This window comes from Salvelinus fontinalis, unplaced genomic scaffold, assembly GCF_029448725.1.
Source record: "Salvelinus fontinalis isolate EN_2023a unplaced genomic scaffold, ASM2944872v1 scaffold_0089, whole genome shotgun sequence".
Classification (NCBI taxonomy): Eukaryota; Metazoa; Chordata; class Actinopteri; order Salmoniformes; family Salmonidae; genus Salvelinus; species Salvelinus fontinalis.
Window position 1 is genome coordinate 413,480 of NW_026600298.1, and position 22,705 is coordinate 436,184.

Genomic DNA, 22,705 nt, shown 5'->3' on the forward strand with positions numbered 1-22,705 from the left:
GACCACCAGACCCCACTGGATTCTCAAAATCAGCTATTAGAGACCACCAGAACCCACTGGATTCTCTAAATCAGCTATTAGAGACCACCAGAACCCACTGGATTCTCAAAATCAGCTATTAGAGACCACCAGAACCCACTGGATTCTCTAAATCAGCTATTAGAGACCACCAGACCCCACTGGATTCTCTAAATCAGCTATTCGAGACCACCAGAACCCACTGGATTCTCTAAATCAGCTATTAGAGACCACCAGAACCCACTGGATTCTCTAAATCAGGTATTAGAGACCACCAGAACCCACTGGATTCTCTAATTACATTGGATGAGCTAGACAAAATACAAACCCTCAAACCCCAAAAAGGCCTGTGGTGTTGATGGTATTACTAAACTAAATAATTAAATATACAGCCCAAAAATTAAAATAGGCTATTCTTAAACTCAACATTATCATCAGTTCTGAACTTCTTCCCCAATATTTGGAAACAAGGTCTGATCCAACCCACAGAAGCGGAGACACATTTGACCCCATTACTTACCATGGAAACGGTTTCAACAGCAATCTCTGAAAAAATCCTCAGCAGACTCAAATTTCCCCAGTGAAAACAATGTCCTGAGGAAATGTCAAATTGGCTTCTTACCAAAATACCGTTTGACAGACCAGATATACACCCTGCACACCCTTTTGAATAGAATATGCACAAAAAAAAACTATTGGATTTGATTAACTTAAAACTGCCTAATATGACCAAGGCTATATCGACAAAACCAAAACAACGTCTTTTCATACTTTGTTGTTTAAAAAAAAAATCGTTTGACTCAATTTCGCATGAGGGCCTGCTGTATAAACTGACGGAGAGCAGTGTTGGGAGAAAACCTACGATATTATAAAATCAATGTACACAAACAACAAATACACAGATTTGTTTCCACAGGGCCGTGGGGTGAGACAGGGATGCAGCACGAGCCCCACCCTCTTCAACATAAATACTGTGGAAGGACCACCAGAGGGCAGGCTGGGCTCACGGATGGTAGCCCAACAAGGCATGGGAGACAAGGTAACCAGAGGCAATTAAGCACAGCTGACACTACTAATGAGATATTCTCCTTCCCCTATAAGAGAGAGTATGGAACCAGCAGAAAAGGGACTATCTCTGGAAGATGGCCACCGAGACAGAGGAGCTATCTATGAAGAACCATTAAGACGGTGACAATGCCTTGACTTTTTGTTGTAGTTTAAAGACAATCATATTGTGTTCCTGTTTTTGATCTGGAGAAGAAGATATGCTTTCTTTTTCCTTTGAGAGATTTTTGTTGATTACGTTGGAGTTTTTGTGTTGTCCAAATGCCCTCAATATAGAACTATGTTCAATCAAGAAAACCTACTCCTGACTCATTTGTTCCACCTTCCTGCTTTTGAGTGACGCCCAATTACTTGGTCCGCTCACATTGGTGGAGAATGTGGGCATTAGGTGGACGAGTGACACAAGGATAAGTGAGTAAATCAAGATTCTTCCAGTAGACCCGGAGGAACCATTCAAGAACGATGGATAACGCCCTACTACAACAATTGATCGCGGCACAGCATACAACCATAGAACTCCTGCAACAACAGCTGAGCCGGCGAGAAGAACCTAGAGTTAAGCCAAGAGCGGCTGCTCATGCCATCTTACCTCGTCTCTCCAAGGAGGATGATATTGAGGCCATCCTCATGACCTTCGAAAGGACGGCCACCTTGGAAGAGTGGCCGCCCACAGAATGGGCGAGCGCATTAGCCCCTCTTTTGACCGGGGTGGCTCAGGAAGCCTATTTTGACCTGGATGCCCGCGAAGCTAAGAAATATGGGCGACTAAAAACCGAGATCCTATCCCGGTACCAGCTGACTGCCAGAGATAGGGCCGTAAAGTCCATAAATGGACCTATACAGCTGACCAACCCGTCCGTGCCCAGATCTTTGCATTAATACGACTGACGAAACAGTGGCTAGAACCTGAAAAGGGAGTAGGTCAGGTGATAGAGATTCTCGTAGTGGACAAGATATTGAGGGAATTACCCAGTGACTTAAAAAGGGTTGTGGGGCAAGCCAACCCGTTGTCAGCCGACGACATAGCCCGGCGGTGGAAACATATCGGTCTACAGGGGAGTAAAAAGTGACAAGGAGGATCGGAAGGATTCTTCCAATCCCATACCACAACTCACCCCGACGCGTCCGCCACCGAAACGTCCAAACCCCCTCCGGAGGTGGGAGAAGTCATCCCCCACACAGCAGGGTCGGTGTTATAAATGTCAGTCTCCCGACCATTATGCCCCACAATGTCCTAGCAAGGACGAGCCCATGGTCACAGAGTCATCACTGCCCACCCCCACACATCGCGGTTTGAGAGGGCAGGATCAACACTGTTGGTTAGCAGAAATAGCCCTAGCCCCAGAGATTCCAGTTCGAGTCGAAGGACAAGATGTGGTAGCCATTCTCGACTCGGGAAGTATGGTTACGTTAGTAGAGGAGCGGCTGGTGACCTCCGCAACACTGCTACCAGACAAAGTAGCCGTATCCTGTATCCATGGAGACACCCACTATTACCCCACTGTGAATCTGCCGATTCTCACTCCAAAAGGAAGGTGTACAGTCAGGGCAGGGAAAGTGCCCCAGCTGAAGGTACCATTATTGATCGGGAGAGACTGTCCCCTATATAAGGAGCTTCGGCAGATGACGTTATGCATGGAAAGAAGGGGGACAGGAAAGAAGAGAAAATCCAAGCCCGAGGTAGTAGTCCTACAAGGAGACGTAGCTACGTCCTCGTCCTCTGCAGCAGAGGAAGAAATAGCAACCCAACGTTTACGACAAATATTCCAGGAAACCACCGATGAAGACACCTGTGAAGGGTTATACACTACACAGGAAGGAAGGAGCAACCAGACGCTAAGGGATATATTTGAAGCTCCATCCGAGGAGGGAACCTGGAAGGGGTTCTCATCGGTCACCCCTGAGGGGAATGGGGAACATCCTCCACATCCCTCTACCGAGGTTGATCTGCCCCAGGAATTAAAGGGACAGTTCGGCACCTCGCAGCATAGAGTCCCAGACCTAAGGGAGGCCATGAGGAAGGTGAAGGTGATCGACGGGAGGAACGTCGACGGATCAGGTGAGCCCTCTCTTCCTTACTATGCAATCAGGCGGGGTCTCTTATACTGGGTCGTACGACGAAGGGGGGGAAACCAGGAATTACTAATGGTGCCTAGACCATACAGGGATACAGTTCTACAGTTAGCCCATTCCCACGTCCTAGGAGGACACCTGACACGAGTACATCCTAGTGGTCATAGATTACGCTACCAAGTTCCCGGAGGCCATACCCCTGCGTAACATGTCGTCAAAGGGAATTGCCAAGGAATTATTCATGATGTTCTCTCGGGTGGGCCTCCCCAAGACGATCTTAACTGATCAGGGAACCCCATTCATGTCGAGGTTGATGAAGGACTTGTGTCGGTTGTATCAGGTTCAACAGATACGTACAAGCATATTCCACCCTCAAACAGACGGGTTGTGTGAACGCTTGAACAAAACGATTAAAAGCATGTTGAGAAGAGTGGTGTCCCGAGACGGGAAAAACTGGGACATGCTTCTCCCACACTTAATGTTTGCCCTGCGAGAAGTACCCCAAGCATCCACTGGATTCTCTCCATTTGAATTGCTCTATAGCAGACCCTGTCGAGGGATCCTCGACTTAGCCAAGGAGACCTGGGAGACCCAACCATGCCCCTTTCGATCCACAATAGAACATATTACCCTGATGAGAGACCGCCTATCAGCAGTGTGGCCCATAGTCAAGGAGCATATGGAGAAGGCACAAAGGACCCAAGGCCGGGCCTATGATAAGTCCGCAACCCCCCGTGAGTTCACCGTGGGAGAGAAAGTGATGGTGCTCGTGCCCACGGCCGAACATCGCTTGCTGGCACAGTGGAGGGGACCCTACGAGGTAATGAAAAGGGTCTCACCGGTCAATTACCTCATCAAGCAACCTGATAGAAGGAAGAAGGTCCAACTCTATCACATAAACCTGTTGAAGCCGTACCATGGAAGAGAGGAAGAGGTGGCTTTGATGGCCCTGGAGGGAAAAGGAAAAGAGGAGGCTCTACCACCGGTGCGCCGTGGTCAAACTCTCCTGCCGGAGCAGTCAAGACAGCTAGACAAGCTGTTTATGAACTTCGGTCGAATATTCTCTCCATTCCCAGGACAAACAGATGTCCTGTTCCACCATATCCACACTGAACCCGGCAAGAAGGTGCATATCCGCCCTTACAGGATTCCTGAGGCTCGGCGTGTCATCGCTAAGAACGAGGTAAGGGAGATGTTGAGGATGGGTGTGATCGAGCCATCGACGAGTGAGTGGTCCAGTCCCATAGTCCTGGTCCCCAAATCCGATGGTAGTATGAGACTCTGCAACGATTTTAGGGCCGTGAATGCCATCTCTACATTCGATGCGTATCCCATGCCCCGCGTGGATGAACTCTTGGAGCGCTTAGGAAAGACCAAGTTCATCACCACCCTGGATTTGACGAAGGGATATTGGCAAGTGCCGGTGGCTTCGGAGGATCGCCCAAAGACTGCCTTCGCCACACCAGAGGGGCTTTTCCAGTATGTGAGGATGCCCTTCGGACTGCATGGTGCCGCTGCAACTTTCCAACGCCTCATGGATGCCATTCTACGGCCCCATCAAGAGTATGCAGCGGCGTACATAGACGATGTGGTTATCCACAGCGAGGACTGGGATAGTCACCTCCTGCGATTACGGGCGGTGCTCGTGAGTTTGGAAGCCACAGGGTTGACGGCGAATCCAAATAAATGCTGCCTGGGTCTGTCCGAAGCGGAATACCTGGGGTACACCGTGGGGAATGGGAAAATACGCCCACAGGCAGAGAAGACCAGGGCAATTCGGGACTGGCCGCGACCCCGGACCAAGCGGGACGTTCGGGCCTTCTTAGGGATAACGGGATATTATCGCCGTTTTATCCCGGGATATGCAACCATTGCCAATCCCCTCACAAACCTCATCAAGAAAAACTTGCCAAATCAGGTAGAGTGGAAAGACGAGACGGAAGAGGCCTTTCAATCGCTAAAAGATGGCCTGTGTTCTGATCCCGTCCTACAGGCTCCGGACTTCTCACAAGAGTTCATTGTGCAGGTTGACGCCTCGGATACAGGGCTCGGGCCGTACTAGCTCAGGGTAAAGGCGAAGCAGAGAAGCCGATTCTCTTCATAAGTAGGAAGCTCAGCGATCGGGAACAGAGGTATGCTACCGTAGAGAAAGAGGCCTTAGCCATTAAGTGGGCCCTCGATTATCTCCGGTACTACCTACTGGGTCGGAGGTTTGCTTTAGTTACGGACCATGCGCCCCTCACGTCGATGGCTGGTAAGAGAAACAATAACAACAGAATAGGCAGATGGTTTTTGTCTTTACAACCGTTCTCTTTCCATGTCATCCACAGGGCCGGATCGAGGAACGGGAATGCAGACGCGCTGTCCCGACGCGACCAAGACGGTGCGTCTGGCGCCCGACCCTCCGGTTCGGTCCTGAGGGGGAAGGTATGTGGAAGGACCACCAGAGGGCAGGCTGGGCTCACGGATGGTAGCCCAACAAGGCATGGGAGACAAGGTAACCAGAGGCAATTAAGCACAGCTGACACTACTAATGAGATATTCTCCTTCCCCTATAAGAGAGAGTATGGAACCAGCAGAGATGGGACTATCTCTGGAAGATGGCCACCGAGACAGAGGAGCTATCTATGAAGAACCATTAAGAGGGTGACAATGCCTTGACTTTTTGTTGTAGTTTAAAGACAATCATATTGTGCTCCTGTTTTTGATCTGGAGAAGAAGATATGCTTTCTTTTTCCTTCGAGAGATTTTCGTTGATTACGTTGGAGTGTTTGTGTTGTCCAAATGCCCTCAATATAGAACTTTGTTCAATCAATAAAACCTACTCCTGACTCGTTTGTTCCACCTTCCTGCTTTTGAGTGACGCCCAATTACTTGGTCCGCTCACAATACAGTGAATTCGGATTTTATTTATTATTTATTATAGACCCCTTGACTTTTTCCAAATTTTCTTACGTTAGACTTATTCTAAAATAGATTCAATTGTTTTTTGTCCTCAATCGACAAACAATACCCCATAATGACAAAGCAAAAACAGGTTTTTATAAATGTATTAAAACATTTTAAACAAACATGAAATATCACATTTAAATAAGTATTGAGACCCTTTACTCAGTACTTTGTTGAAGCACATTTGCCAGTGATTACAGCCTCGAGTCTTCTTGGGTATGATGCTACAAGTTTGGCACACCTGTATTTGGGGAGTTTCTCAGATTCTTCTCTGCAGATCCTCTCAAGCTCTGTCAGGTTGGATGGGGAGCATCGCTGCACAGCTATTTTCAGGTCTCTCCAGAGATGTTCGATTGGGTTCAAGTCCAGGCTCTGGCCGGGACACTCAAGAACATTCAGAGACTTGTCCCGAAGCCACTCCTGCGTTGGCTTGGCTGTGTGCTTAGGGTCATTGTCCTGTTGGAAGGTGAACCTTCACCCCAGTCTGAGGTCCTGAGCGCTCTGGAGCAGGTTGTCATCAAGAATCTCTCTGTACTCTATCCAGAATTCGGGCTGGTCTCCCAGTCCCTGTCGCTGAAAAACATCCCCACAGCATGATGCTGCCACCACCATGCTTCACAGTAGGGATGGTTCCAGGTTTCGTCCAGACGTGACAATTGGCATTCAGGCCAAAGAGTTCAATCTTGGTTTCATCAGACCAGAGAAAATTGTTTCTCGTGGTCTGAGAGTCCTTTAGGTGCCTTTTGGCAAACTCCAAGCGGGCTGTCATGTGCCTTTACTGAGGAGTGGCTTCCGCCTGGCTACTCTACCATAAAAGCCTGATTGGTGGAGTGCTGCTGAGATAGTTGACCTTAGGGAAGGTTCTTCCATCTCCACAGAGGAACTCTAGAGCTCTGTCAGAGTGACCATCGATTTCTTAGTCACCTCCCTGACCAGGCCTCTTCTCCCCCGATTGCTCAGTTTGGCCGGGCGGCCAGCTCTAGAAAGAGTCTTTGTTGTTCCAAGCGTCTTTAAGAACGATGGAGGCCACTGTGTTCTTGGGGACCTTCAATGCGGCAGAAATGTTTTGGTACCCTTCCCCAGATCTGTGCCTCAACACAATCCTGTCTCAGAGCTTTACGGACAATTTCTTCAACCTCATGGCTTGGTTTTTTCTCTGACAAGCACTGTCAACTGTGGGACCTTATATAGACAGGTGTGTACCTTTCCAAATCATGTCCAATCAACTAAATTTACCACAAGTTTTAGAAACATCTCTAGGATGATCAATGGAAACAGGATGCACCTGAGCTCAATTTTGAGGGTCATAGCAAAGGGTCTGAATACTTAAAGGTATTTTTTTTTAAATCATATAAATTTGGAGGAAGTTCTAAAAACCTGTTTTTGCTTTGTCCTTATGGGGTTTTGTGTGTAGATTGATGAGGATTGTTTTTCTTCATCCATTTAAGAATAAGGCAGAATTGATGAATTGGCGAAGGCACTAGAACAGTCAGCAGCACCCGGCCTCAACCTACTAGAACAGTCAGCAGCACCCGGCCTCAACCTACTAGAACAGTCAGCAGCACCCGGCCTCAACCTACTAGAACAGTCAGCAGCACCCGGCCTCAACCTACTAGAATCTGAAGTCAAATGTCCACTGTTTGCAGATGATCTGGTGCTTCTGTCCCCAACCAAAGAGGGTCTACAGCAGCACCTAGATCTTTTGCACAGATTCTGACAGACCTGGGCCCTGACAGTAAATCTCAGTAAGACAAAAATAATGGTGTTCCAAAAAAAAGGTCCAGTTGCCAGGACAACACATACACATTATATCGAGACACCGCTGCCCTAGAGCACACAAACAACTATATCTACCTCGATCTAAACATCAACACCACAGGTAACTTCCACAAGGCTGTGAACGATCTAAGAGACAAGGCAAGGGCCTTCTATGCCATCAAAAGGAACATAAAAGTCGCCATCCTAATTGATCGTGCTAAAAAATACTTGAATCAGTTATCGAACCCATTGCCCTCTATGGTTGTGAGGTCTGGGGTCCACTCACCAACCAATAATTCACAAAATGGGACAAACATTCAATTGAGACTCCGCATGCAGAATTATGCAAAAAATATACTTGTGTACAATGCAAAACCCAAATAATGCAGAGCAGAATTAGGACTATACCCACTAGTTATCAACATCCAGAAAATAGCTGTTAAATTCCACAACCACCTAAAAGGAAGCGATGCCCACAAATTCCACCACAAAGCTACAGAGAGATTAACCTGGAGAAGAGTCCCCCCAGCAAGCTGGTTCTAGGGCTCTGTTGACAAACACAAACCCACCCCACAGAGCGCCAGGACAGAAACACATTTAGACCCAACCAAATAGATAATTAATTGACACACTGGAAGGAATCAACTCCCCAAAAACTGATCAAACTGGAATGCTATCTGGCCCTAAACAGAGAGTACACACTGGCAGAATACCTGACCACCGTGACTGACCCAACATTAAGAAAATCCTTGACTATGTACAGATTCAATTGGGCATAGCCTTGCTATTGAGAGAAGGGTAGACGTGGCTCTCGAGGGAAAACAATATTTGTGCACACTGCCCACCAAATGAGGTGGAAACCAGGGGTTGGAACCAAAATGATTTTCCAATTATTTCGTTCTGAACAGAACCACTATTTTTCCATTGTTCCAACCAGCAAAATAAAGTACCTGAAAATCTTTTACCGATTCATATGGTTTTTTCCTGTTCCTTAAATTAAAAAAAAAATCTATTTAGCTCATTACAATTACTTCACCAATCACAGCGGATAGAGAAATGTGGAAATTAGTCCTATAGTATCCATAATTAGCATAGAAAAAAATTACAATAATTCTCCCCATCTTCTGAATTATGCTTAATACGTCAGTACAGTAATGCTTTAGAGGGGGGAGGGACAGGTAGCCTAAACACACATTGGCAAAGATTTTCAGCTGGTATGGAGACACTGGAATAAGTTCTGAGTGACAGAGTTTTGCATAGGCGCTTTGTTGCATTTTGGGGGGGGGGGGGGGGGGGGGACAACAACAAAAAATGCCTGGAACTTAAAATGTTATTAACTGGTTCTCTTGCTTTTAAAATAACGGTTTTGTTCCGGAACAGTGTGGATCACTTTCGTTCTCGGTTCTGTTTCTGTTCCTTGACCCACAAATAATTTGAAAACAAATCATATATTGATAAACTCCCATATCTATTAGGCAAAATACTGCAATGTGCCACAGCAGCAAGATGTGTGGCAGGATGCCATGAGAAAAGGGAAACAGTGTAACTAACACTAACAACACTCTAAATACAACCAATATTTATTTATTTTGTTTGTTTGTGTTTGTTTATCTTCCCCTATTATTCATACTACATTGCTAAAACACGATACATAGCTGATAATTTTACACTTGAAACTTCTATTGTTTTTGAAACCTTTATGAGCGCAATGTTTACTGTTCATTTCAACAACAAAATGTTGTTTTTGTTTTTGTATATTTCACTGGTTTAGCAATGTAAACATGTTTCCCATGCCAATAAAGCATCATTGAATGTTCAGAGAGAGAAGGCTTGCTATTAGGGTTGGGGTGGGGGGGGTGGGGATAGCTCAGGCTCAGAGTGTGTTACCTGCAGCCACTCTCTCTCCACTAAAGTTTGGAATCCCTGGATGGTCCTGCAGGCTGGGTCCAGGATGATCTGAGCCAGAGACGTCACCTGTAGGGTCGAGTCTGTCCCCTCTGTCCCGTGCACAAGTACTGACGCACCCTCCCTGAGACAGACAGACGCGAGAGGGATAAAAGTTGATTGAGTTTAACTTCAAAGAGAGACAGAGATAGATAGAGAGATACCCTGTAGTAGGTTATCTACCTGTCGATGCACTGAGCAGCCAGACAGGCAGTAGTGAGGATCTCCTTGACGTGAGTCTGCCAGTTAGAAGCCTCTAGTTTACTGAGCCAGCGGTCCATACTGTGGCTCTGATCATTACAGGCTTCTACCAGCTTTATCAGGCTCTCCTGGAGAATACTGGACCTGGAGGGGGGGAGAGAGGAGAGGTTATGACAGACTTCTACCAGCTTTATCAGGCTCTCCTGGAGAATACTGGACCTGGAGGGGGGGGAGAGAGGAGAGGTTATAACAGACTTCTACCAGCTTTATCAGGCTCTCCTGGAGAATACTGGACCTGGAGGGGGGGGGGGGGGGGGGGGGGGGGGGGGATTATAACAGACTTCTACCAGCTTTATCAGGCTCTCCACTTTCATGCCTACATTTGATAATCTTGCCAATGAAAAAAATGATTAGGATAGTTTGCAATATCAGTGGGCTTTGTGATGAATGAGCCATCTGATTCAATAAATGATGGAGCTGAGTTTGCCTTTTTGCCCAAAATGTAATTTAAGGTGCTGCAAAGATTTTTTACTGTCGTTCTTCTTTGTTTCATAGTGTAGTTTCTTCTTCTTCCTTGTATTCAGTTTAGTCACATGATTTATCAATTTGCAGTACGTTTGCCAATCGGTTGTGCTGCCAGACTTATTTGCTTACTATATAGACGTATTATTTTGCCTCATCCCTCTCAACCGTAACATTTTTTAAATTCCTCATCAATCCCTGGTAGGTTGACTGATAACCCTAGCCCATCATAAGTTATCTAACTGAGTTTCAGAGACAGCCGGAAATATGAATGTCATCTGTTACTAGCAAATTATTGATTTCATGAATTCTAGTTTCTTAAACTACATACGTTAACGTGGGCAGTTAACACTTTTCTGGGATGCTTGCTTGTTTTCATTACTGGAAAGTTTAGCAGAAGTAGACATGCTCATGTTATTTATGTTAGCGCATCTGCTAACCATGTGACCAATAACATCTGCTAACCATGTGACCAATAACATCTGCTAACCATGTGACCAATAACATCTGCTAACCATGTGACCAATAACATCTGCTAACCATGTGACCAATAACATCTGCTAACCATGTGACCAGTAACATCTGCTAACCATGTGACCAATAACATCTGCTAACCATGTGACCAGTAACATCTGCTAACCATGTGACCAATAACATCTGCTAACCATGTGACCAATAACATCTGCTAACCATGTGACCAATAACATCTGCTAACCATGTGACCAATAACATCTGCTAACCATGTGACCAATAACATCTGCTAACCATGTGACCAATAACATCTGCTAACCATGTGACCAATAACATCTGCTAACCATGTGACCAATAACATCTGCTAACCATGTGACCAGTAACATCTGCTAACCATGTGACCAATAACATCTGCTAACCATGTGACCAGTAACATCTGCTAACCATGTGACCAATAACATCTGCTAACCATGTGACCAATAACATCTGCTAACCATGTGACCAATAACATCTGCTAACCATGTGACCAATAACATCTGCTAACCATGTGACCAATAACATCTGCTAACCATGTGACCAATAACATCTGCTAACCATGTGACCAATAACATCTGCTAACCATGTGACCAATAACATCTGCTAACCATGTGACCAATAACATCTGCTAACCATGTGACCAATAACATCTGCTAACCATGTGACCAATAACATCTGCTAAGCATGTGACCAATAACATCTGCTAACCATGTGACCAATAACATCTGCTAACCATGTGACCAATAACATCTGCTAACCATGTGACCAATAACATCTGCTAACCATGTGACCAATAACATCTGCTAACCATGTGTATGTGACCAATAACATCTGCTAACCATGTGACCAATAACATCTGCTAACCATGTGACCAATAACATCTGCTAACCATGTGACCAATAACATCTGCTAACCATGTGACCAATAACATCTGCTAACCATGTGCATGTGACCAATAACATCTGCTAACCATGTGTATGTGACCAATAACATCTGCTAAACATGTGTATGTGACCAATAACATCTGCTAACCATGTGACCAATAACATCTGCTAACCATGTGTATGTGACCAATAACATCTGCTAAACATGTGTATGTGACCAATAACATCTGCTAACCATGTGTATGTGACCAATAACATCTGCTAACCATGTGACCAATAACATCTGCTAACCATGTGTATGTGACCAATAACATCTGCTAAACATGTGTATGTGACCAATAACATCTGCTAACCATGTGTATGTGACCAATAACATCTGCTAACCATGTGCATGTGACCAATAACATCTGCTAACCATGTGCATGTGACCAATAACATCTGCTAACCATGTGCATGTGACCAATAACATCTGCTAACCATGTGCATGTGACCAATAACATCTGCTAACCATGTGCATGTGACCAATAACATCTGCTAACCATGTGCATGTGACCAATAACATCTGCTAACCATGTGCATGTGACCAATAACATCTGCTAACCATGTGCATGTGACCAATAACATCTGCTAACCATGTGCATGTGACCAATAACATCTGCTAACCATGTGTATGTGACCAATAACATCTGCTAACCATGTGCATGTGACCAATAACATCTGCTAACCATGTGCATGTGACCAATAACATCTGCTAACCATGTGCATGTGACCAATAACATCTGCTAACCATGTGCATGTGACCAATAACATCTGCTAACCATGTGCATGTGACCAATAACATCTGCTAACCATGTGCATGTGACCAATAACATCTGCTAACCATGTGCATGTGACCAATAACATCTGCTAACCATGTGCATGTGACCAATAACATCTGCTAACCATGTGCATGTGACCATTAACATCTGCTAACCATGTGACCAGTAACATCTGCTAACCATGTGACCAATAACATCTGCTAACCATGTGCATGTGACCAATAACATCTGCTAACCATGTGCATGTGACCAATAACATCTGCTAACCATGTGCATGTGACCAATAACATCTGCTAACCATGTGCATGTGACCAATAACATCTGCTAACCATGTGCATGTGACCAATAACATCTGCACACAGTGGACTGTCTACTAGGGCACACCGCCTCAGTGCTAACAGGGTGAGCTGCACACAGTGGACTGTCTACTAGGGCACACCGCCTCAGTGCTGACAGGGTGAGCTGCACACAGTGGACTGTCTACTAGGGCACACCGCCTCAGTGCTAACAGGGTGAGCTGCACACAGTGGACTGTCTACGAGGGCACACCGCCTCAGTGCTGACAGTATCACTCTGGTACATTAGGTACATGAGACATTCAGGGCAGTTAGAGGGACATAAATTAGGTTACTTACATTGTGTCTTCCAATGCCCCCTGGTATAATGTACATTTGCTGAAGCATTATGCCAACTCAGCGACACAATGGGAGGTATTAACTGAGCTGGGCTTGGGTATTAACTGAGCTGGGCTTGGGTATTAACTGAGCTGGGCTTGGGTCATTGATAAGTCATTGTCTCAGCGCAGCCTTATAAATGCTGTGAAAGGATCCAGGAACCCAAATGATTTGGTTGGATCCCATTCTCCTTATAAAGCTAGCTGTTTCCAGAAGGTATAAACATTGTCAATAAATGTTACACCCACAGAGCTGCAATAGTCTCGTAGCCAGTTATGGCGGGCTAAAAGTCTGTTATGGTGGGTTAAGTCACGATTTAGGGAGGGCAGAGGGCCAGATATTATGGGGCATTTGTTGGTATCAAGCAGAGACCCAATCAGTTCTTTTAAATCGATCTTCAGATGTTCTGAGCTGTCCTTCATAATGTCATTGAACCCCACACGAACTATGATAGACTTAATTTCCTGATGCAGTTTTATAATGTCTGGGAACAGCTTTTTGATGTCTTGTACATGTGCTCCTGTATAGCACAATGTTTGTACTCCAGGGCCTGAGACATTTCTCCCCGTTGAACTGTCCAATACAACGGTCGGAGAAGGGAATGTAGAAATCCGCCCATTCCTACCCCCCCCCCCCCCCCCCACACACACAATTCGTTGAACCTTTTCACAGGCCCACGAGAAGCAGGATAGAGTACGCCCCCCGCTGCTCCCGGAGATAGGTCCAGACCTCCCACAGCAGGCAGTGCCCTGTCAGGTCCAGACCTCCCACAGCAGGCAGTGCCCTGTCAGGTCCAGACCTCCCACAGCAGGCAGTGCCCTGTCAGGTCCAGACCTCCCACAGCAGGCAGTGCCCTGTCAGGTCCAGACCTCCCACAGCAGGCAGTGCCCTGTCAGGTCCAGACCTCCCACAGCAGGCAGTGCCCTGTCAGGTCCAGACCTCCCACAGCAGGCAGTGCCCTGTCAGGTCCAGACCTCCCACAGCAGGCAGTGCCCTGTCAGGTCCAGACCTCCCACAGCAGGCAGTGCCCTGTCAGGTCCAGACCTCCCACAGCAGGCAGTGCCCTGTCAGGTCCAGACCTCCCACAGCAGGCAGTGCCCTGTCAGGTCCAGACCTCCCACAGCAGGCAGTGCCCTGTCAGGTCCAGACCTCCCACAGCAGGCAGTGCCCTGTCAGGTCCAGACCTCCCACAGCAGGCAGTGCCCTGTCAGGTCCAGACCTCCCACAGCAGGCAGTGCCCTGTCAGGTCCAGACCTCCCACAGCAGGCAGTGCCCTGTCAGATCCAAAGAGAAGGAAAGGAGTCAAACTCGACGACAAAGCTGCTGCTGGCGTCAGTGTAGTTGGGAGTCAGAACCGCCATCGCAGACACAGGCAATTCCATCGATGAACAGGCACCAATGAAGCGAAGCTATTCCTTATATCAATCTGGTCCGAACGAACCTCGCCGATTGGACCAATCTTCTTGCTGTCCTTCACCTACTCCACTACAAGATGGAGGAGAAGCAGATGGAGATGACTTCCTTGGCAGGCTAGTTCCAGGTAGCACAGACCATTCAGATGAGCACAGATGACGTGGTGGGGAAACGTCCATCAGACCCCGAGCGGCGTCCAGCCATAGGAGCTGAGAACCAGATAGTTCCCAGTTGCATTTTCCCTATAAGTTCGAGCAAAATTGACATTTTCTTGCTAATGATAGCCACCTCATTCCTGTAATCCTTCGCTAGCAAACAATTGCCACATTGGAAGTTCGCATTGTCAATATTGTCCCGGACAAGAGCGTAATAAACATAACATTTCCAGTGCTGTTGAAGCTAAGTTAGCTATTCCAGGCGAAGCGAGCTCCATTGAAACCTAGCTAGCTAGCTGGTAGCAAGTGTTGACACAAACACTTAAATAAAAATAAAATGAAGTAAAACTTGGGAAACAGCAGGCTGAAGCAACAGGTGCAGGAGGTATCAGAGTTCCTGACTTGTCTCTCAAATACATTGTTAGTTATTAGATAGCATTTCTTTTGCCTATTAGCATTGACATGACTGGAGTCAAAACAAGATAGGGTATCAATAACAAGATAAAACGAGCCACCTACGATTCCCCACATGGCATCTTCGTGTCATTGTTGCTAGCCATCTGCCCGTTCTAGCCATCTGCCCGTTCCAGCCATCTGCCCGTTCTAGCCATCTGCCCGTTCTAGCCATCTGCCCGTTCCAGCCATCTGCCCGTTCCAGCCATCTGCCCGTTCTAGCCATCTGCCCGTTCTATCTATCTGCCCGTTCCAGCCATCTGCCCGTTCTAGCCATCTGCCCGTTCTAGCCATCTGCCCCTTCTAGCCATCTGCCCCTTCTAGCCATCTGCCCCTTCTAGCCATCTGCCCGTTCCAGCCATCTGCCCGTTCTAGCCATCTGCCCGTTCTAGCCATCTGCCCGTTCCAGCCATCTGCCCGTTCTAGCCATCTGCCCGTTCTAGCCATCTGCCCGTTCTATCTATCTGCCCGTTCTAGCCATCTGCCCGTTCTAGCCATCTGCCCGTTCCAGCCATCTGCCCGTTCCAGCCATCTGCCCGTTCTAGCCATCTGCCCGTTCTAGCCATCTGCCCGTTCTAGCCATCTGCCCCTTCTAGCCATCTGCCCGTTCCAGCCATCTGCCCGTTCCAGCCATCTGCCCGTTCCAGCCATCTGCCCGTTCCAGCCATCTGCCCGTTCTAGCCATCTGCCCGTTCTAGCCATCTGCCCGTTCCAGCCATCTGCCCGTTCCAGCCATCTGCCCGTTCTAGCCATCTGCCCGTTCTAGCCATCTGCCCGTTCTAGCCATCTGCCCGTTCTAGCCATCTGCCCGTTCTAGCCATCTGCCCGTTCTAGCCATCTGCCCGTTCAGAAACCATAAACCACACGGCCTTCTGCCCCATTGATACGTGCTTTTTTTGGTGCATTTTTCTGTGATGTTGTAACCCGTCTACATCATTTCCATTAGGCTGTCTGGGCGCGCGCGGGCAGTGCCAGGGAGGCCATTTCCATTAGGCTGTCTGGGCGCGCGCGGGCAGTGCCAGGGAGGCCATTTCCATTAGGCTGTCTGGGCGCGCGCGGGCAGTGCCAGGGAGGCCATTTCCATTTTGAAGTAGTCAGTTGTTTGAAGAGGTATAAAGACAAGGTTGGTCATTTACTGCCACCTGCAGTTATGGAATGTTTGTTCACGTGTATAATTCAATGGCTGATCCCTCCTGATGATCTTGATGGAATTATGTGATCCTTCCTTAACCCATAGGAAGTCCCACTCAGTTGACTTCTTCAAAATGGTGAAATGGTGCTGCCCTTGCTAATACAGGCTTTTGGCCAGTAGAGGCCTTTATCATTCTCTACTAGAACACTTATTGTATACCTCTTCCTCGCTATCACCTGTCCCTCACCTAACCATCACCCTCAACCTCACCCTCACCATCACCCTCACCTAGCCATCACCCTCAACCTCACCCTCACCATCACCCTCACCATCACCTATCCCGCACCATCACCCTCACCAGGCCATCACCCTCACCTCTCCCTCACCATCACCCTCACCTCGCCATCACCCTCACCCTCACCTCACCATCACCCTCACCTCGCCATCACCCTCACCTCGCCATCACCCTCACCCTCACCTCTCCCTCGCTACCACCCTCACCCTGCCATCACCCTCACCTCACCTAGCCATCACCCTCAACCTCACCTCACCATCACCTATCCCGCACCATCACCCTCACCTGGCCATCACCCTCACCTCTCCCTCACCATCACCCTCATCTCGCCATCACCCTCACCCTCACCTCGCCATCACCCTCACCTCGCCATCACCCTCACCATCACCCTCACCATCACCCTCACCATCACCCTCACCTCTCCCTCGCCACCACCCTCACCCTGCCATCACCCTCACCTCGCCATCACATCACCATCACCATCAGGGTAGTGAGGTCTGCCCAACGCATCACCGGGGGCAAACTACCTGCCCTCCAGGACACCTACACCACCCGATGTCACAGGAAGGCCATAAAGATCATCAAGGACAACAACCACCCGAGCCACTGCCTGTTCACCCCGCTATCATACAGAAGGCGAGGTCAGTACAGGTGCATCAAAGCAGGGACTGAGAGACTGAAAAACAGCTTCTATCTCAAAGCCATCAGACTGTTAAACAGCCATCACTAACATATGTAGGCAGCAGCCTTTCTAGACTTCAAATCATTGGCCACTTTAATAATGTTTACATAACTTGCATACCTCTTCTCATATGAATATACTATATTCTATACCATCCATTGTATCTTGCCTATGCCGCTGGGTCATCGCTCATCCATATATTTATATGTATACATTCAAATTTCATCCCTTCAGATTTGTGTGTATTAGGTAGTCGTTGGGTATTGTTAGATTACATGTTAGATATTGCTGCAATGTCAGAAAACTAGAAGCACAAGCATTTAACAACACTCGCAATAACATCTGCTAACCATGTGTATGTGACCAATAACATCTGCTAACCATGTGTATGTGACCAATAACATCTGCTAACCATGTGTATGTGACCATTAACATCTGCTAACCATGTGTATGTGACCATTAACATCTGCTAACCATGTGTTTGTGACCAATAACATCTGCTAACCATGTGACCAATAACATCTGCTAACCATGTGTATGTGACCAATAACATCTGTTAACCATGTGTATGTGACCAATAACATCTGCTAACCATGTGTATGTGACCAATAACATCTGCTAACCATGTGACCAATAACATCTGCTAACCATGTGATCAATAACATCTGCTAACCATGTGTATGTGACCAATAACATCTGCTAACCATGTGTATGTGACCAATAACATCTGCTAACCATGTGTATGTGACCAATAACATCTGCTAACCATGTGTATGTGACCATTTACATCTGCTAACCATGTGACCATTAACATCTGCTAACCATGTGACCATTAACATCTGCTAACCATGTGACCAATAACATCTGCAAACCATGTGTATGTGACCAATAACATCTGCTAACCATGTGCATGTGACCAATAACATCTGCTAACCATGTGTATGTGACCAATAACATCTGCTAACCATGTGTATGTGACCAATAACATCTGCTAACCATGTGACCAATAACATCTGCTAACCATGTGACCATTAACATCTGGTAACCATGTGTATGTGACCAATAACATCTGCTAACCATGTGACCAATAACATCTGCTAACCATGTGCATGTGACCAATAACATCTGCTAACCATGTGTATGTGACCAATAACATCTGCTAACCATGTGACCATTAACATCTGCTAACCATGTGTATGTGACAAATAACATCTGCTAACCATGTGTATGTGACCAATAACATCTGCTAACCATGTGTATGTGACCAATAACATCTGCTAACCATGTGTATGTGACCAATAACATCTGCTAACCATGTGACCATTAACATCTGCTAACCATGTGACCATTAACATCTGCTAACCATGTGACCATTAACATCTGCTAACCATGTGTATGTGACCAATAACATCTGCTAACCATGTGTATGTGACCAATAACATCTGCTAACCATGTGTATGTGACCAATAACATCTGCTAACCATGTGGCCAATAACATCTGCTAACCATGTGACCAATAACATCTGCTAACCATGTGACCAATAACATCTGCTAACCATGTCACCAATAACATCTGCTAACCATGTGTATGTGACCAATAACATCTGCTAACCATGTGACCAATAACATCTGCTAACCATGTGACCAATAACATCTGCTAACCACGTGTATGTGACCAATAACATCTGCTAACCAAGTGACCAATAACATCTGCTAACCATGTGCATGTGACCAATAACATCTGCTAACCATGTGACCAACAACATCTGCTAACCATGTGTATGTGACCAATAACATCTGCTAACCATGTGTATGTGACCAATAACATCTGCTAACCATGTGACCAATAACATCTGCTAACCACGTGACCATTAACATCTGCTAACCATGTGTATGTGACCAATAACATCTGCTAACCATGTGTATGTGACCAATAACATCTGCTAACCATGTGACCAATAACATCTGCTAACCATGTGACCAATAACATCTGCTAACCATGTGACCAATAACATCTGCTAACCATGTGACCAATAACATCTGCTAACCATGTGACCAATAACATCTGCTAACCATGTGTATGTGACCAATAACATCTGCTAACCATGTGCATGTGACCAATAACATCTGCTAACCATGTGACCAATAACATCTGCTAACCATGTGACCATTAAAATCTGCTAACCATGTGACCAATAACATCTGCTAACCACGTGTATGTGACCAATAACACCTGCTAACCATGTGACCAATAACATCTGCTAACCATGTGACCAATAACATCTGCTAACCATGTGTATGTGACCAATAACATCTGCTAACCATGTGCATGTGACCAATAACATCTGCTAACCATGTGACCAATAACATCTGCTAACCATGTGCATGTGACCAATAACATCTGCTAACCATGTGTATGTGACCAATAACATCTGCTAACCATGTGTATGTGACCAATAACATCTGCTAACCATGTGCATGTGACCAATAACATCTGCTAACCATGTGACCAATAACATCTGCTAACCATGTGCATGTGACCAATAACATCTGCTAACCATGTGCATGTGACCAATAACATCTGCTAACCATGTGACCAATAACATCTGCTAACCATGTGACCAATATCATCTGCTAACCATGTGACCAATAACATCTGCTAACCATGTGACCAATAACATCTGCTAACCATGTGACCAATAACATCTGCTAACCATGTGACCAATAACATCTGCTAACCATGTGTATGTGACCAATAAAATCTGCTAACCATGTGCATGTGACCAATAACATCTGCTAACCATGTGACCAATAACATCTGCTAACCATGTGTATGTGACCAATAAAATCTGCTAACCATGTGCATGTGACCAATAACATCTGCTAACCATGTGACCAATAACATCTGCTAACCATGTGACCAATAACATCTGCTAACCACGTGTATGTGACCAATAACACCTGCTAACCATGTGACCAATAACATCTGCTAACCATGTGCATGTGACCAATAACATCTGCTAACCATGTGACCAATAACATCTGCTAACCATGTGTATGTGACCAATAACATCTGCTAACCATGTGTATGTGACCAATAACATCTGCTAACCATGTGCATGTGACCAATAACATCTGCTAACCATGTGTTTGTGACCAATAACATCTGCTAACCATGTGTATGTGACCAATAACATCTGCTAACCATGTGACCAATAACATCTGCTAACCATGTGACCAATAACATCTGCTAACCATGTGACCAATAACATCTGCTAACCATGTGACCAATAACATCTGCTAACCATGTGCATGTGACCAATAACATCTGCTAACCATGTGTATGTGACCAATAACATCTGCTAACCATGTGACCATTAACATCTGCTAACCATGTGTATGTGACCAATAACATCTGCTAACCATGTGTATGTGACCAATAACATCTGCTAACCATGTGACCAATAACATCTGCTAACCATGTGTATGTGACCAATAACATCTGCTAACAATGTGACCAATAACATCTGCTAACCATGTGACCAATAACATCTGCTAACCATGTGACCAATAACATCTGCTAACCATGTGTATGTGACCAATAACATCTGCTAACCGTGTGTATGTGACCATTAACATCTGCTAACCATGTGCATGTGACCATTAACATCTGCTAACCACGTGACCAATAACATCTGCTAACCACGTGTATGTGACCAATAACATCTGCTAACCATGTGACCAATAACATCTGCTAACCATGTGCATGTGACCAATAACATCTGCTAACCATGTGACCAATAACATCTGCTAACCATGTGTATGTGACCAATAACATCTGCTAACCGTGTGTATGTGACCATTAACATCTGCTAACCATGTGCATGTGACCAATAACATCTGCTAACCATGTGTATGTGACCATTAACATCTGCTAACCATGTGACCAATAACATCTGCTAACCATGTGCATGTGACCAATAACATCTGCTAATTATGTGCATGTGACCAATAACATCTGCTAACCATGTGACCAATAACATCTGCTAACCATGTGCATGTGACCATTAACATCTGCTAACCATGTGTATGTGACCATTAACATCTGCTAACCATGTGTATGTGACCAATAACATCTGCTAACCATGTGACCATTAACAGCTGCTAACCATGTGTATGTGACCAATAACATCTGCTAACCATGTGTATGTGACCAATAACATCTGCTAACCATGTGTATGTGACCAATAACATCTGCTAACAATGTGCATGTGACCAAAAACATCTGCTAACCATGTGACCAATAACATCTGCTAACCATGTGTATGTGACCAATAACATCTGCTAACCATGTGTATGTGACCAATAACATCTGCTAACCATGTGACCAATAAAATCTGCTAACCATGTGACCAATAAAATCTGCTAACCATGTGACCAATAACATCTGCTAACCATGTGTATGTGACCAATAACATCTGCTAACCATGTGCATGTGACCAATAACATCTGCTAACCATGTGACCAATAACATCTGCTAACCATGTGTATGTGACCAATAACATCTGCTAACCATGTGCATGTGACCAATAACATCTGCTAACCATGTGTATGTGACCAATAACATCTGCTAACCATGTGGCCAATAACATCTGCTAACCATGTGACCAATAACATCTGCTAACCATGTGACCAATAACATCTGCTAACCATGTCACCAATAACATCTGCTAACCATGTGTATGTGACCAATAACATCTGCTAACCATGTGCATGTGACCAAAAACATCTGCTAACCATGTGACCAATAACATCTGCTAACCATGTGTATGTGACCAATAACATCTGCTAACCATGTGACCAATAACATCTGCTAACCATGTGACCAATAACATCTGCTAACCACGTGTATGTGACCAATAACATCTGCTAACCAAGTGACCAATAACATCTGCTAACCATGTGCATGTGACCAATAACATCTGCTAACCATGTGACCAATAACATCTGCTAACCACGTGACCATTAACATCTGCTAACCATGTGTATGTGACCAATAACATCTGCTAACCATGTGTATGTGACCAATAACATCTGCTAACCATGTGACCAATAACATCTGCTAACCATGTGACCAATAACATCTGCTAACCATGTGACCA

General features: G+C 45.8%; 1 protein-coding gene across 3 annotated transcripts in view; it reads right to left on the reverse strand.

Moving 5' to 3' along the window:
* mtmr9 (myotubularin related protein 9) overlaps window positions 1-22,705 on the reverse strand; it is a 77,522-nt gene that overhangs the window by 34,339 nt on the left and 20,478 nt on the right. For all 3 annotated transcript variants that reach the window (XM_055911752.1, XM_055911751.1, XM_055911753.1), the window contains exons 7-8: window positions 9,991-10,152; window positions 9,751-9,892 (exon numbers count right to left, since the gene is read on the reverse strand). In XM_055911752.1, coding sequence (XP_055767727.1) covers window positions 9,751-9,892; window positions 9,991-10,152 — 304 coding nt within the window. The remainder of the gene's footprint in view (window positions 1-9,750; window positions 9,893-9,990; window positions 10,153-22,705) is intronic.